Source organism: Prenolepis imparis, unplaced genomic scaffold (assembly GCF_030444845.1).
Source record: "Prenolepis imparis isolate NDT839.2.m4 unplaced genomic scaffold, iyPreImpa1.0 SCAF_13, whole genome shotgun sequence".
In the NCBI taxonomy this organism is placed as follows: domain Eukaryota; kingdom Metazoa; phylum Arthropoda; class Insecta; order Hymenoptera; family Formicidae; genus Prenolepis; species Prenolepis imparis.
This window is the reverse complement of record NW_028141171.1, coordinates 10,268,215-10,281,029: the sequence shown is the minus strand read 5'-3', so window position 1 is coordinate 10,281,029 and position 12,815 is coordinate 10,268,215. Positions and strand designations below refer to the sequence as shown.

General features: G+C 33.9%; 3 protein-coding genes and 1 long non-coding RNA gene across 9 annotated transcripts in view; 2 read left to right on the top strand and 2 right to left on the bottom strand.

Moving 5' to 3' along the window:
- Nucleotides 1-74: 74 nt before the first annotated feature.
- Bcn92 (LYR motif-containing protein bcn92) lies at nucleotides 75-1,210 on the bottom strand. Its single transcript, XM_083053188.1, has 2 exons — nucleotides 837-1,210; nucleotides 75-614 (listed from the first exon to the last, which is right to left on the bottom strand). The coding sequence occupies exons 1-2, from the start codon at nucleotides 917-919 to the stop codon at nucleotides 416-418; spliced, it is 282 nt and encodes a 93-aa protein (XP_082909314.1). The 5' UTR covers nucleotides 920-1,210; the 3' UTR covers nucleotides 75-415.
- A 160-nt stretch (nucleotides 1,211-1,370) lies between these two features.
- On the top strand, nucleotides 1,371-4,388 carry Phers-m (Phenylalanyl-tRNA synthetase, mitochondrial). 2 transcript variants are annotated; one of them, XM_083053150.1, is made up of 5 exons: nucleotides 1,371-1,393; nucleotides 1,599-1,696; nucleotides 1,770-2,500; nucleotides 2,642-2,934; nucleotides 3,033-4,388. In XM_083053150.1, the coding sequence occupies exons 2-5, from the start codon at nucleotides 1,692-1,694 to the stop codon at nucleotides 3,321-3,323; spliced, it is 1,320 nt and encodes a 439-aa protein (XP_082909276.1). In that variant the 5' UTR covers nucleotides 1,371-1,393; nucleotides 1,599-1,691; the 3' UTR covers nucleotides 3,324-4,388. The 2 variants fall into 2 exon arrangements, with proteins under 2 accessions (XP_082909276.1, XP_082909275.1); XM_083053149.1 differs by lacking the exon at nucleotides 1,371-1,393 and having other exon boundaries at nucleotides 1,468-1,696.
- LOC145944628 (putative phospholipid-transporting ATPase IIB) lies at nucleotides 4,189-12,596 on the bottom strand. 4 transcript variants are annotated; one of them, XM_083053114.1, is made up of 12 exons: nucleotides 11,799-12,596; nucleotides 8,769-8,913; nucleotides 8,409-8,681; nucleotides 8,061-8,303; nucleotides 7,793-7,981; nucleotides 7,105-7,703; nucleotides 6,616-7,032; nucleotides 5,984-6,528; nucleotides 5,617-5,857; nucleotides 5,189-5,355; nucleotides 4,900-5,103; nucleotides 4,189-4,794 (listed from the first exon to the last, which is right to left on the bottom strand). In XM_083053114.1, the coding sequence occupies exons 1-12, from the start codon at nucleotides 11,969-11,971 to the stop codon at nucleotides 4,661-4,663; spliced, it is 3,330 nt and encodes a 1,109-aa protein (XP_082909240.1). In that variant the 5' UTR covers nucleotides 11,972-12,596; the 3' UTR covers nucleotides 4,189-4,660. The 4 variants fall into 4 exon arrangements, with proteins under 4 accessions (XP_082909240.1, XP_082909241.1, XP_082909242.1 ...); XM_083053115.1 differs by lacking the exon at nucleotides 11,799-12,596 and adding an exon at nucleotides 9,354-9,575; XM_083053116.1 differs by lacking the exon at nucleotides 11,799-12,596 and adding an exon at nucleotides 9,162-9,292.
- Nucleotides 9,715-12,815, top strand: part of LOC145944662 (uncharacterized) — a 12,190-nt gene continuing 9,089 nt past the window's right edge. The window contains exons 1-3 of one of the 2 annotated variants that reach the window (XR_014426711.1): nucleotides 9,715-9,855; nucleotides 10,436-10,547; nucleotides 11,737-11,818. This is a non-coding gene — a long non-coding RNA (uncharacterized LOC145944662). Of the gene's footprint in view, nucleotides 9,856-10,435; nucleotides 10,548-11,736; nucleotides 11,894-12,815 lie in introns of both variants that reach the window. The other variant, XR_014426712.1, reaches the window with a different exon arrangement.

Sequence of the window (12,815 nt, the reverse complement as noted above, 5' to 3'; positions counted from 1 at the left end):
ATATATAATTTTACATACATATATATAAATAAGAAAATATTTCAGTATAAGTTACATAGTGATGAAGAATGAAGTATCTTTAAGAGTATCTTTATTTTACATAAAGAATTACATAAAAATTTATTTTATAAAGAAATGAACAAATAGTCGTTTTTCTTCATAATTAAACAACTAATTATTAACAACTAATTATTAATTATTACATCTCCTTAATCATGCATGTCTTGTAATATTAAAAAAAATATATATATATTTCATAATGAGATTAATTAAAGATATGCTACACTTGATATTTCGAGTTTGAAAATTTAAAGTTACGCAATTTAAGAAATGTCCTCTTTACAAATTTTGAGATGCATATCAATGTGTATCAATGTTACAACTTTAAATATTTAGCCTACAACTATTTTATATCCTAAATTGGTGCATCATGTAACTTGCTTTTAGTTTCAATCACTAATGGTTTAGTATTGTAAAGGTGGCCTAGTATAACTTGTCTCCTGATTATTGCCAGTGCCTCTTGTCCTTTTTCATAACACTGTCTAATATTTTCTTTGTCAGTTAACGTTCTGTTCTCTTTGAACTCGTATCGTATCTTTCGCAGGGCGTACATTCTGAAAAGTAGAAAAAAATGTATATATATATATATTACAATTATTCTTTCTAACCTAAAATGAACACAGTTGCAATAATGTATTTTCATAGATATTCTAGAAATAGAATTGGATTTTTTCATAAATATTATCTTGAGAAACGTCAAAGAAGCATTTTTTAGAAAAATTTAATATGAGGGTTATCGAATATAAGAACAGAATACGTGTAGCTATATATATTACCTGTAATTATACGAGTCCCATTTCTTGCTTTCTCCAATTAAATTTCGATACAGATATAAAATCGCTTGTCGACTAGGAATCATTTTTTATAGAAAAACAGATCTATTTTGTACTAAACGAAATTAATTCGGCAAACCAAGTAAATTTACTCCGGCTGTAACCTGGGATATGCCACTTCTTCGATTTTGATTCAGTCTTCGGACAAAAGTTAATATTTAATGCAATATCTAATGTCATAGATGGCACAGATAAATGCAATTTATACTGCGTGCGTGCATTGCGTAATATTACTTTGTTAGCACTTTTTGAGACCGATCTTCAGTTTTTTCAGGCGAACAGAGATACCGAGATGAGCATCAATTCTGCCTGTAAACACGTGGTACATCGGGATCGAGAGATCGAAACATCGAGAGATCGAGACATCGATATGTAGTATAATTTCGATATACGAATGGTATATTTGTATTTGTACGCACAAGTCGTAATTTCTCTTGTCAATATTATTAATAAAATATTATTCGAAATATATCAACATAAATAATGAAATGAAATGATCGGTTAATTATAAATTTTATTTATTTTATTATGTTTTATTATTTATTTTACATCAAATATCCGGCACTTTGTTACATAACCTCCGCATATATTTTTTATGACATAATATAGCAATTTGAATCTCTAGTTATATCTTAAATTAATTTTTTTATACGGTATAATTATATATATAGTATAAAAAATCTAGTTAAACTCTATTGTTTGCAGTTCATGTGATGTAACAATTTCAAGATACCAATGTGAATTGATACATGTCCATACATATTTTCTTATGAACATAAGAAATTAATAAATTCAATAATGTGGTATGTAATGCCTAAGCATATTTTATTCAATATTTTATTCTTTAATTAATATTAAAATTATATTTCTTTACAGGTATACTAATAGCTGTCGCTTTTGCAAGAAAGCACTCGTAAACAATGTTAATACGATCTGTAGGAGAACATCTACTGTTGCTAATGTTGATAAAAATACCAATGAACTGATACTTTTGAGTCAAAAGTACGCAACAGACAGTTGGACAAATATCACTCCAAACATTATCAGTAAATTAGAAAGAAACTTGCATGTTAAACAATATCATCCACTGTCACTCTTACGTCAGTGCATTGTAAACTATTTTTATGGACAGTTTCGTAGTAAAAGCGGAACACCGTCCTTTAGTATCTACGACAATATATGTCCTATAGTGACGGTTGCTCAAAATTTCGATTCTCTTCTCGTACCGAAAGATCATCCAAGTAGAAAGAAAATTGATTGTTACTACATAAATCAGGACACATTGCTGAGGGCGCACATGACTGCGCATCAAGCGGAATTAATTTCGATGGGATTGAATAATTTCCTTGTCATCGGGGACGTGTATCGACGTGACGAAATTGATAGTACGCATTATCCGGTTTTTCATCAGGTTGATGCAGTCAGATTGCGTACATCGGAAGAAATATTTTGCAATGTGAATGATTCTGAAAGTCTGAAGCTGTTTGAGCATAGAGGAATAGAAAACGCTGAGAAGCAGGGTTGTCATACCCTAGAAGTAGTAAAAATAATGGAGCAAGAACTGAAAAATACTTTAGTTAACTTGGCACAAGTTATTTTTGGAAAAAGTATTGCTTTTATTCAGTATTTCTAAACAGTGTACATAAGAGCATGCATATTTAATTTTCAAATTAAAAATTAACATTTCTTTACCATTACGATAAAAATAAGATTTAAAATTGAGATTTAAAAAATTTTTTGTTCAATAGACATGCGATGCCGATGGATTGACCAATACTTTCCATTCACCCATCCATCGTGGGAGTTGGAAGTATTGTATAACGACAAATGGCTTGAGATACTAGGCTGTGGAATTATGCGCCAAGAGATTCTCGAAAAATCCGGTGCCGTAGATCGAGTCGGATGGGCATTTGGTCTTGGCTTGGAACGTTTGGCCATGTGCTTATATAATATTCCGGATATAAGATTATTTTGGAGTAATGATGCGGGTTTCTTGAATCAGTTTAAAGTAGACAATCCTAATGCACATATACAATACAAGGTAAGATAAATATTTAAAGAATATTTCGAATATTGCAAAGTGTATTATATCTATACACTTTGAGTGACTTGGATTAGTGAATATGTAACTTTTTGTAGCCTATCAGCGTATATCCTCCGTGTACAAATGACATAAGCTTCTGGTTGCCACAAGACGGAAGTTACTCTTCCCAAGATTTCTACGACATAGTTAGAGAAATAGGTGGTGATGTTATTGAACAAATTTTGCTGAAAGATGAATTCACACATCCAAAGACTAAGAAAACATCTCATTGTTATAGTATAGTATACAGACACATGGAACGTACTTTTACTCAGAATGAAGTCAACAACATTCACATTAAAATAGAAAAAACAGCAACTGATAAACTTAATGTAATTGTTAGATAAAGTTAAAAATATATATAAAATGTTTTTTTTAACTAAATTGTATTTGTATTTAGAAGAACTCTACGAATTACTTAATTTGAAAGTTATTGACTTTAATAAAATATATGGATATGAATTATATATATATAAACAATATGAATATCGCAGGTCAGGTTAAGGAATATATTATTTTATTTCCGAATAAATTAATCGTAAACGCATTATACATAGTAAATAATAGTCTTCTAGAAACAGCTATAATATTATTTGTGATACGCTTCATCCACATTAGTGATAACAACGATTACAGGTATGTTCTACATGCTTGCAGTATATACATGAATATAAAACATATTACGTAATCCGATATGATTATTTATGCGCAATATACGTGACTGTGAATATAAATAATAACAAAAGTTATATGCTCTTCATAGAAAGAAATAAAATTTCTTAGGAAAAAGATAAAACAATAAATCCTTTGAAAATAGGATTTTAGAAGTTCTTTATATAACAATGTAGTGCAAAAAATGCTGTTTAGACTTATGTTTGCAATAATCACAGTTTTATTTCTGATCAAGTTCTATCATTTAAGTATATTAACTCTTTAATAATTTTTTTCAAGTAAAATGCATTTCTTATTATGCTGATCAAGACTGCTTGATCCATGCAGATACTTAAAAATTTTAATATATGAAAAATACTATTGTGTGCTCAATTAGAACACATTCAATTTGCATTTTAAGAATAAACAATAAAGATCAAAAATATAAATGCCACATCGTATGTTATATAATATATAAACGTACTGAAATGGAAGAATGCGAATTTAGCAATACATTCAAAAATATAAAAAAAAAATAATAATAAACAAAAAAGAAATGAAGAAAATGTATATAAAACGAGTCATGTATTTAAGCCAAGATGCATAGTAGATAAGCTTGCAGGAAGAATTAACATTATGCGTAACATCATGAAGTTTGTCAGTTCAATTTATAACAACTTTAATCCAATCCTTATTTTTTTAAGTCTGTGCAATATAATACAAGAAAATTTTAATCTTATTTTGCAAGTATAAGCATTTTCTGTTACATTAGTCTTCATTAGGACCAATGTCACAAAAATTGTTTGGTTACAAAAATAGTTGATTGATATAAAATTGTGTGCACATACGACTTTTCTTATTTCATTAAAAATTAACTTGAACAATATTATTATATTAATTGGATTGGATTAGGGGCATTAGAACGAAAAAAAATTTTGTATATCTTCTTTCTCTATTATTAATAATATATGTCAAGTTGGTTTTATCCTCTCTTTGTCATTCATATATAGATTGATCAAATTTCGCATAAATTTTAGGATAATTTAGTATAACTAGGAGGCGAAAACTTCTTCCTCAAAAACTTTAAGATGTACAGCGGCATGCAAGAAACTAACGTTATCACCAATACTTTCCATAAGAAGTCTGTTGTCTTAATAAATTCAGCATCTATATCAAATAACAAGAAAAAAGTCAAAGTTAATGAGATGAATTTATATTTACCTTTTTGTTAATTTATAATTATCTTTTTGCTATCAAATGCTGCAAACTTACCAAAGTAATCTTTGAGGACGACCAAAGACAATAAATAAAGCGCTAGAGAGAAGATTTCTGCAAGTATCATTATATGATGCCAGGTTCTAATGGTCAAAGCAACCATTATTAACTCCGTCAAAACTAGCGCCGAGAAACTGATGGCTACTATATGAATGAATTCGTCCTCGAACATTATAAGTGCACCGTACATAATTACTCCTCCTAAAATAAAACAAAAAAATATATTTTTAATTTTTTTATATATTACATATATTATATTTAGATTTAATTAAAACGTATTACGTACCTTGATATATACTTATCAAAACCCACATAAAAAATGTTTTATATGATAATGAACGGCCTTTACTAAGCTCTTTATAAAGTTCTGGATAGGTAAGCGCCATTTTTCCCGATACATCTTTGTCTAATACCAATGAAAAGACGGGAAACATTGTATATATTGTAGCATATCTATAAAAAAAAAAAACTTTATAAATTTGATATAATATATGATTATATGACTTTGATATACAGAACGTCCTATTATAATAGAAACAGTTGTATATCTTGTAAACTTGACATCGCATAAAAGTGTTACTATTTCCATTAAAACAGAAACACCCTGTATATTAAAACAGTAGTTAAACTGTGATATATATGAAAGAATTATAATTATGTTAGGAGGACATAATAAGCTTTAAATTTAATTTTTAGCATGTGCATATTACTTACCCTACCATAAGAAAACCTTGATATAAGGCAACCGAAGACAAATAAAAAACTGCAGAGAATACAGCCTGCATAGTTGAAATGATCAAACCACGGTGTATGACAAACTGACTTAATGCAGCTGATCGTTTGTAGCTTCTTCTACCGTGGACTAATAATAAATTAGCAAGGTGATTAAACTGAGAAATTGAAAAATCTGCAGCTAGCGATGCTTGTCTTCCCTCAAGACCTTCGAGACCAATTCCTATAGGCAGATATAATAAATACAATAATAATACATGAGGAAGTAATATATATAATTGGATTATCTAACAGAGTTTATTAAAAAAGTAAATAAATAAATTTAAAAAAAATACAAACACATACATACCAGCATCTGCAGCTTGTATCATGGAGACATCATTACCACCATCGCCGACGGCCGCCGTTCTCTTGCCGGTGTGTCTTTGTATGAGACTGACAACTTCGGCTTTCTGCGTGGGAGAACATCGGCAGCAAACGACAGCGGGTGAGCCGCAAGCAAGCTCGAGAAACTCCTGCTCGTAATACTGCAAACACACTTCCAGGGAATCGCCGTTGATAACTAAGGCACAATCTTGTTTCTTGCGAAATGTATTCAGCTCCAAATGGGCATCAGTGCGCGTCACGACAGATTTGAAAACGTGCAGTCCTTGAGTACGCGAGACTAAACACGATGATTTTGCTATACACGTCGCAGTCTCTAGTTTGTCGCCGGTCAACATCCATATCTTGATTCCAGCGTTCCTCAAGAGCTCCAACGTAGGCCTGACTCTATCCTGCAACCTGTCCTCGACGCCAGTTACGCATAACAGTTCCATTTCTCTCTCAAGACTCTCCACCACGGCGACGACCCTCGATACACGATCGCTGACACTCATTCTCGCTGCATTATACCTATACAATATAATGACAATAGTTATCACTTATATTTTCACTATCTCAAAAGTAAAAATATAATACTTCTAATAATATGCATGTTACCTTGCTTCGAAATCAAGATACTGATCTTCAGTCAAATTCTTTTTGGCCACAACCAATGTTCTGAGACCTTCGCGTGCCATGTTTTCGCATACCTCTTCCAGCCAATCATTATACTGTACAATTCCGGCCATTACGACATCAGCACCCTTCAAGTAAAATACAATCTCGGAGCTGGATTCTTCCTTCACGATTATTCCCATTCGTTTGGTTTCCGACGTAAAAGGGAATATTTGCAATATGGTATAATTCAATATTTGACCATTCAAAGTCTTCAACTGCATCGAATTTAAATCTCGTTTGACCAGGGCCAATCCTATCTCTTCTGTCCACTTCACCAGAGCCACTTCGTCCGGACTGGAAGCTTGATAATTACGGTTTTGTTCAGGCAGATAGTAATGTTGATCTGCTTCTGTTTGACTGAAACATCAAAATTTCATTATTAATCAAGGATATTCCAGCTTTCGCAATTTACTGACGAGCGAACAATACCTTTGAATGGAACCTGTATCTCCAGTTTCTACCGTCTGCACGCTCACTGAATCCAGATTCGAGGATTTCTCGATCGATTTATTTACCTCGTCATATACTGGAGTTACGTTGTGGCACAACGCTAAAGCATGAACGGCATCGTAAATCCGGGTATTCTCGGACCTTCGCACTTTTCCACTATGCAAAGATAACGCCGGCTTAACCGGGGAATTCTCCATATCAATCGGATAATAAGTCTTCAATACCGATGTCACTTCATCGAACGTTTCCTGACTGTAAGATATAGTGCCCAAATGCAACTTTTTGAACACCATTTTATTCTGCGTCAACGTGCCGGTTTTATCGCTCAGCAAATACGATATGCGTCCGAGTTCTTCCGGAATAGTGGTTGTTCTCACCACTGTACCGGCGATATCCTTATCTCTTTGTATACACCAGGCGTAAAACGCCTTGCCCATATCCAGATTTACTCTCAAGCTGATCGGTATAATGTAAGAAAATAGCAGGACAAAACGGAACATGTAACGGTACCACGGTCCATTGAATCCTTTCAAACACATCATTACAAGTGCGAGTCCTATTACCGCGCAAAATAGTACCTGGAAAGATATATCAACAGATATACCAACGTTCTTACAATTAGATACATATATTTCATCTTGATGTACAATTTCTACATGCGCAATACCTTTGTCAATTGATTGATTTCTTGATCGAGTAAACCAACTTTTGATCTGATTTCTGAATGATTCATCAGAGATCGCGTTTCTTGACCAGTATAAACAACAATGCCAAGAGCAGAGCCCGATGCCACAGCTGTATTAGCCCATAATGTGTTGTCCACACCCAAGCTTTCTTCACTGCTGTATCCATCGTACTAAAAACATAGTAAATAATTAAATAACGAAAACATTGAAAGATTTCAAAATAAAATATGCAAAAGAATAAATTCTCACTCTTGAAAAAGTTCCAATAAAGCTATGTATATCCTTTTGAGGTTTTTCAACATATAAACTGGCTTTAATATCAAACAACTGAGAATTGCTTTCAAGTTTTTGCGTTGCAGGCACTGCTAATCTCAATTTCCAATCCGTTTCTCCGTCCAGCTGATCAGTTCGTACAAAACATGCGCCAGATTTTTCGGTTGTGCGTAATAATACCAAGTCAGCTGGTACTCTCTGGCCCTTCTCTACTATTACCTTGTAGAAAAGAAGAGTACAATTGTTTATTTATGTATAACTCATATTATGTAAAAAAATATAAAGATTGACTATTAAAGAGAAATATTATTTGATGTGACTTACCAAGTCACCTACTCGTAATTTGGAACTTGGTACTAATTCTGGCGTATCAAAACCTTTTACTAATCTATAATACTTTTGCGCATTGACTTCTTTGTCTCTTTTATATCTTCTAAAATCATCGATACCTTCCCGGAAAATTGTTACAGTTAAAACAAAGCACAATGGTCCCCAGTATGTATACAAATATCCTATTCTTATGTCTGGTATGAATTGAGATATAGCCATAAGCAGAAAGTATAAATTCAAGAAGAATTTGAACTGCTGAAAGAGAACCTATAAAAACAGAAATGATTATTATTGACTGCACTGTCTTACTCAATCTTTAAAAATTACCTATCATTTTTATCGAGAGATACATACCAAAGGCAAAAAAGTAACAACATTGTATTTTTGATTTCTTATTACATTGGTGGGAAACTTTTCGTGCATAGGTTGGCCAATATGGATAACCCTGGCTCTTAATTCCCGCTCTCTACAACATCTCCTCCACATCCAAGTACAACATCTGCAACGATAAAAAAACAATCTCGATTCAACAAAGCTACATCTAAACAAAATAAATTTTTTTAAAAATCTTCCTATCACGTATGTTTATTATTGTCTGAAATATTGCTTGCAAGAATATAATATTCGAAATTCAGAATCAAAATTTTAATTTGTCATGCAATTATAATAACCAGGCAACGCGAAACGATGCATTTTAATCGTGAAAATTCGACGAGCATAAACAAATATATATAACTATCGTCTGACGCATTGATCGCAGGACCCAGCTGCATTCGCGCGCGACTCGAACTTTGACACATATCCAACTAAAAGAAATCTATCGTCGCGAATGAAAACTCCACGACGAGGATCTCGCGAAAGTTGCGCAGATAATGACACATGTGTCATAGAAATCGACGCTTTAATTTTTTCCCGAGATAAGATATAGATATGCGTCACCTCGACCAAGAACTGTCATTCCGTGGCTTGGATATTAGCGGGATGTCCTCCTTCGACATCCTTATAACGTTGCTCTGCGTCTCCATTTAGATTTATTTCCTCATTAGACGACGCGGAAGAGATCGCTCCTACGCGATTTCCCACACTTTTCCTCTCGCACACACGTCACGAAAATTTACTGTCCGATAAGTTTCGTCAATTTATTATCGAGGGGTCAACAATATTATGACATCACACGACCGCGGAATACACGATTGCAAGATGCGCGTGTCACGAGAGAGGCTTAGTACAAGCTGGATCGATTCGCGATTGGTCCAACTCGGTCGATACAACAGGGTCAGCCAATGAGCGATCGCGTCAAAATATATTAGCTCGTTTTTGTGAAACGGGATAACTTTCTATAGGGATGATATATTTTGCACGGATAGTATCGAAACCATTTGAAAAGTATTAACAACGGACAACGACTCTTTCTCAGGCATCAGCAGAGAACATTCTTTAGGTATGTATGTAGGTATAAGAAATAATTGATTTCGAGGAACATAATTCATATATAGTTAATGTTAAGATTCAAGTTTAGTAAGTATTTAATAAATGTTGCTGCATATGAATGTAGAACAATTACCCGAGACACCGAGATCTCGTCGGTGCCAGAGATAAAAAATGTTTCAAAAAAATTATTTCAATATTTGATTTTGAAGAAGAAATATTGTCTGAAAGTTTGTTGAAAGGTTTGTCTGAAAATAACGCTCTTCTTTGTATAGAAACCTGAAGAATTGTTTTCTTTACAAGATCTAAAGCTCTCTCTCTCTCTCTCTCTCTCTCTCTCTCTCTCTCTCTCTCTCTCTCTCTCTCTCTCTCTCTCTCTCTCTCTCTCTCTCTCTCTCTCTCTCTCTCTCTCTCTCTCTCTCTCTCTCTCTCTCTCTCCCCTCCCCCTCTCTCTCTCTCTCTCTCACACACGAAATAATTTTAATACATATTGAAAACGGTATATTTATATTAATTATCAAGAAGTTACATATATAAATTGAAATTTATTTAGGTTTTATAATTAATACTGAAAAATGTTCTTTTCTTTCCAGTGTAATATATGCGCAATGCATTTATGAAGAATATGCTAACAAAAACATGATGTCGATGCTAATATCGGCAATGACTACCGAAAGATTATCACTCCCTTCTCGGAAGTTCTACGTAAGTAAAATGTCGTACTCGAGTAATATCGCGATAGGAGGTTAAATGCGAGGGGCGAGTATTCTATTTCGAGCACGCGTAAACGCGTAGCTTATTTCGATCGACCGCATTTAGCATCGTGCGAGATTAAGCTCCTCAAGTTATTTGCGATATATATGCACAATTATAATTATCAATTAATTTTCGAATCAATTGTTTCAGACGATTATAGCGCGATCTCTTCGTTTATCTTATATTTATTTCAGTTGAATAACGCGAATATTTGAGTGAGCTTCGTTGAATTGGAAATAAATTATAAATATGCTGTTCATAATCGATAAATAATAGAAACATAAAGTTGTGCATCGCGATATTATACAGTTTATATTTTACATTTATATATTGTACATTATTTTCTCTCTCACATTTTATCGTTAATTTTTTCTTTTCATATATATTTAGACTTTATAATTGTAAGAAAAAAACAGTGATAAAAGGCGATACAGCTATCGCGTAAAAACAATAAAAACTCAAGTGTGTCCATTCTTTTGTTATATTAAATAAATTTATTATATTATACTGAATGATTTACTGCATATCTTATTGCAATATCTTGTGTATCGACTCATTATAAATTTTCAAATCCTAAGTAAGTCAACATGATCTTTGTATGCGTATATATACTGATAATGAAAACACACAGATTAAATTCGCTGTAAACATTGTGTTATATATTATATATATATAGATATATAATATATACAAACCAATCTAATCCAAACTCCATTGCGAATTTTAATCTTTTTTTATGTTCATTTCTCTTATAATAAAATATTCAATTTTAAGCATTAGATATCAACATGAGCGATAAATAAAAATTTTATTAAACTATTTATTTCAAATTTTACATGATAAATAATAACGCAATATCTCGCACGTCTTATTACTATAAATAATAATATAATTTTTAAGATAACACACATAAGTAACTAGAGAGATAAATAAAAAAAAACACTGTGCAATATATTTCCACGCGCGATATAAAAAAATTTAGATTTTGTTTGAAACTATAAAAAGAAATTAGAGATTTATATGTAATAGGCAAAATTTTCAGAGACATTTTTTTCTAATTTATATATATAAGATAAGAGAAAAAAATGCTAACAGATCTATCATTATTTGTAATTATTATATGAAATTTATATTTCAGGTATGTGTCGGCGATGTCACGCGTTCCGAAACACCTGCAGACCAGCCGGAGGAGAGACTCACCCGCAGAGGCAGTTTCTCAGGTACTTGGAGCAATTCTTGATGCGCCGTCGCCTCGACGTTAGCTGTCTGATGCTGTCCTCGGACGGCTGCAGCAGGTAGTCCGTCTCGTCATCGTCCATTTCAAAGTCCCGCTCGTCGGAGCTCAGCCGCAACGGCATCTCCTCCAGCCTCATGGCGATGTCGAGGCGGCGGCGCGCTTTCGCGTTGCCCGTTTTTGTGTCTTTTTTTCTCCGTACACCCAGCACAATCTACCCTTATCAATGATCACCTCTCTTCTCGGCTCTCCTTCTCTCTATCTCTCTCGCAGCCACGCGGCGGCGAGAGGGTGAGACGCGCGGTTAACTGATGATGCGGATTAATCGACGTCTCGCGCGTCGCGAGATCGCCGCGACACGATGTTCGATGTTCATATCTTTTATTACCCTCGCGAGCCTCGGCTGGGCCAGATTCCTCTCGGTGATCGCGATATCGAGATTACACTATCGTCAATGTTTTTGGGCTGGCGCGACGGGTTCGCGACGAGGTCACGACGACGATGACGGCGGTACGTCGTCGTCGAGAGTTCGCTTATTTACCACGCACACACACACACATGTACGACCGGGTTGTACGTGCGTCTCGGCGATTCCGTGAAGCGCGATCGAAAAACGTGGGAGATCGTAAATGCTAATCATTCCCGAGACATTTAACGCGTTCTCCGCACACGTAAGCGATAAGAATAAAGATTGATGTGTATCTATTGTTATCGTTTAGGCGCGAGAATCGCACCGTTCTTGCCGTACGCGGCAACGCGCCGCGTGTCGCCATCTTGCTCGCTCAGCTGATCGAGTCACCGATGGTTATTTCATGCGCGCCGTCTGCTGCTAACAATTTAAGTAAACTCGACTTCGATTTTCTGGCGCGCTGATTATTAGAATAATGATCTTTAAAGATGATCAAAATTATATATTACACGCTGTACATACGCAGAGAGTTTCAAGTGAGTCGCTTTTTATTTTAATAATATATTCTTTTGAC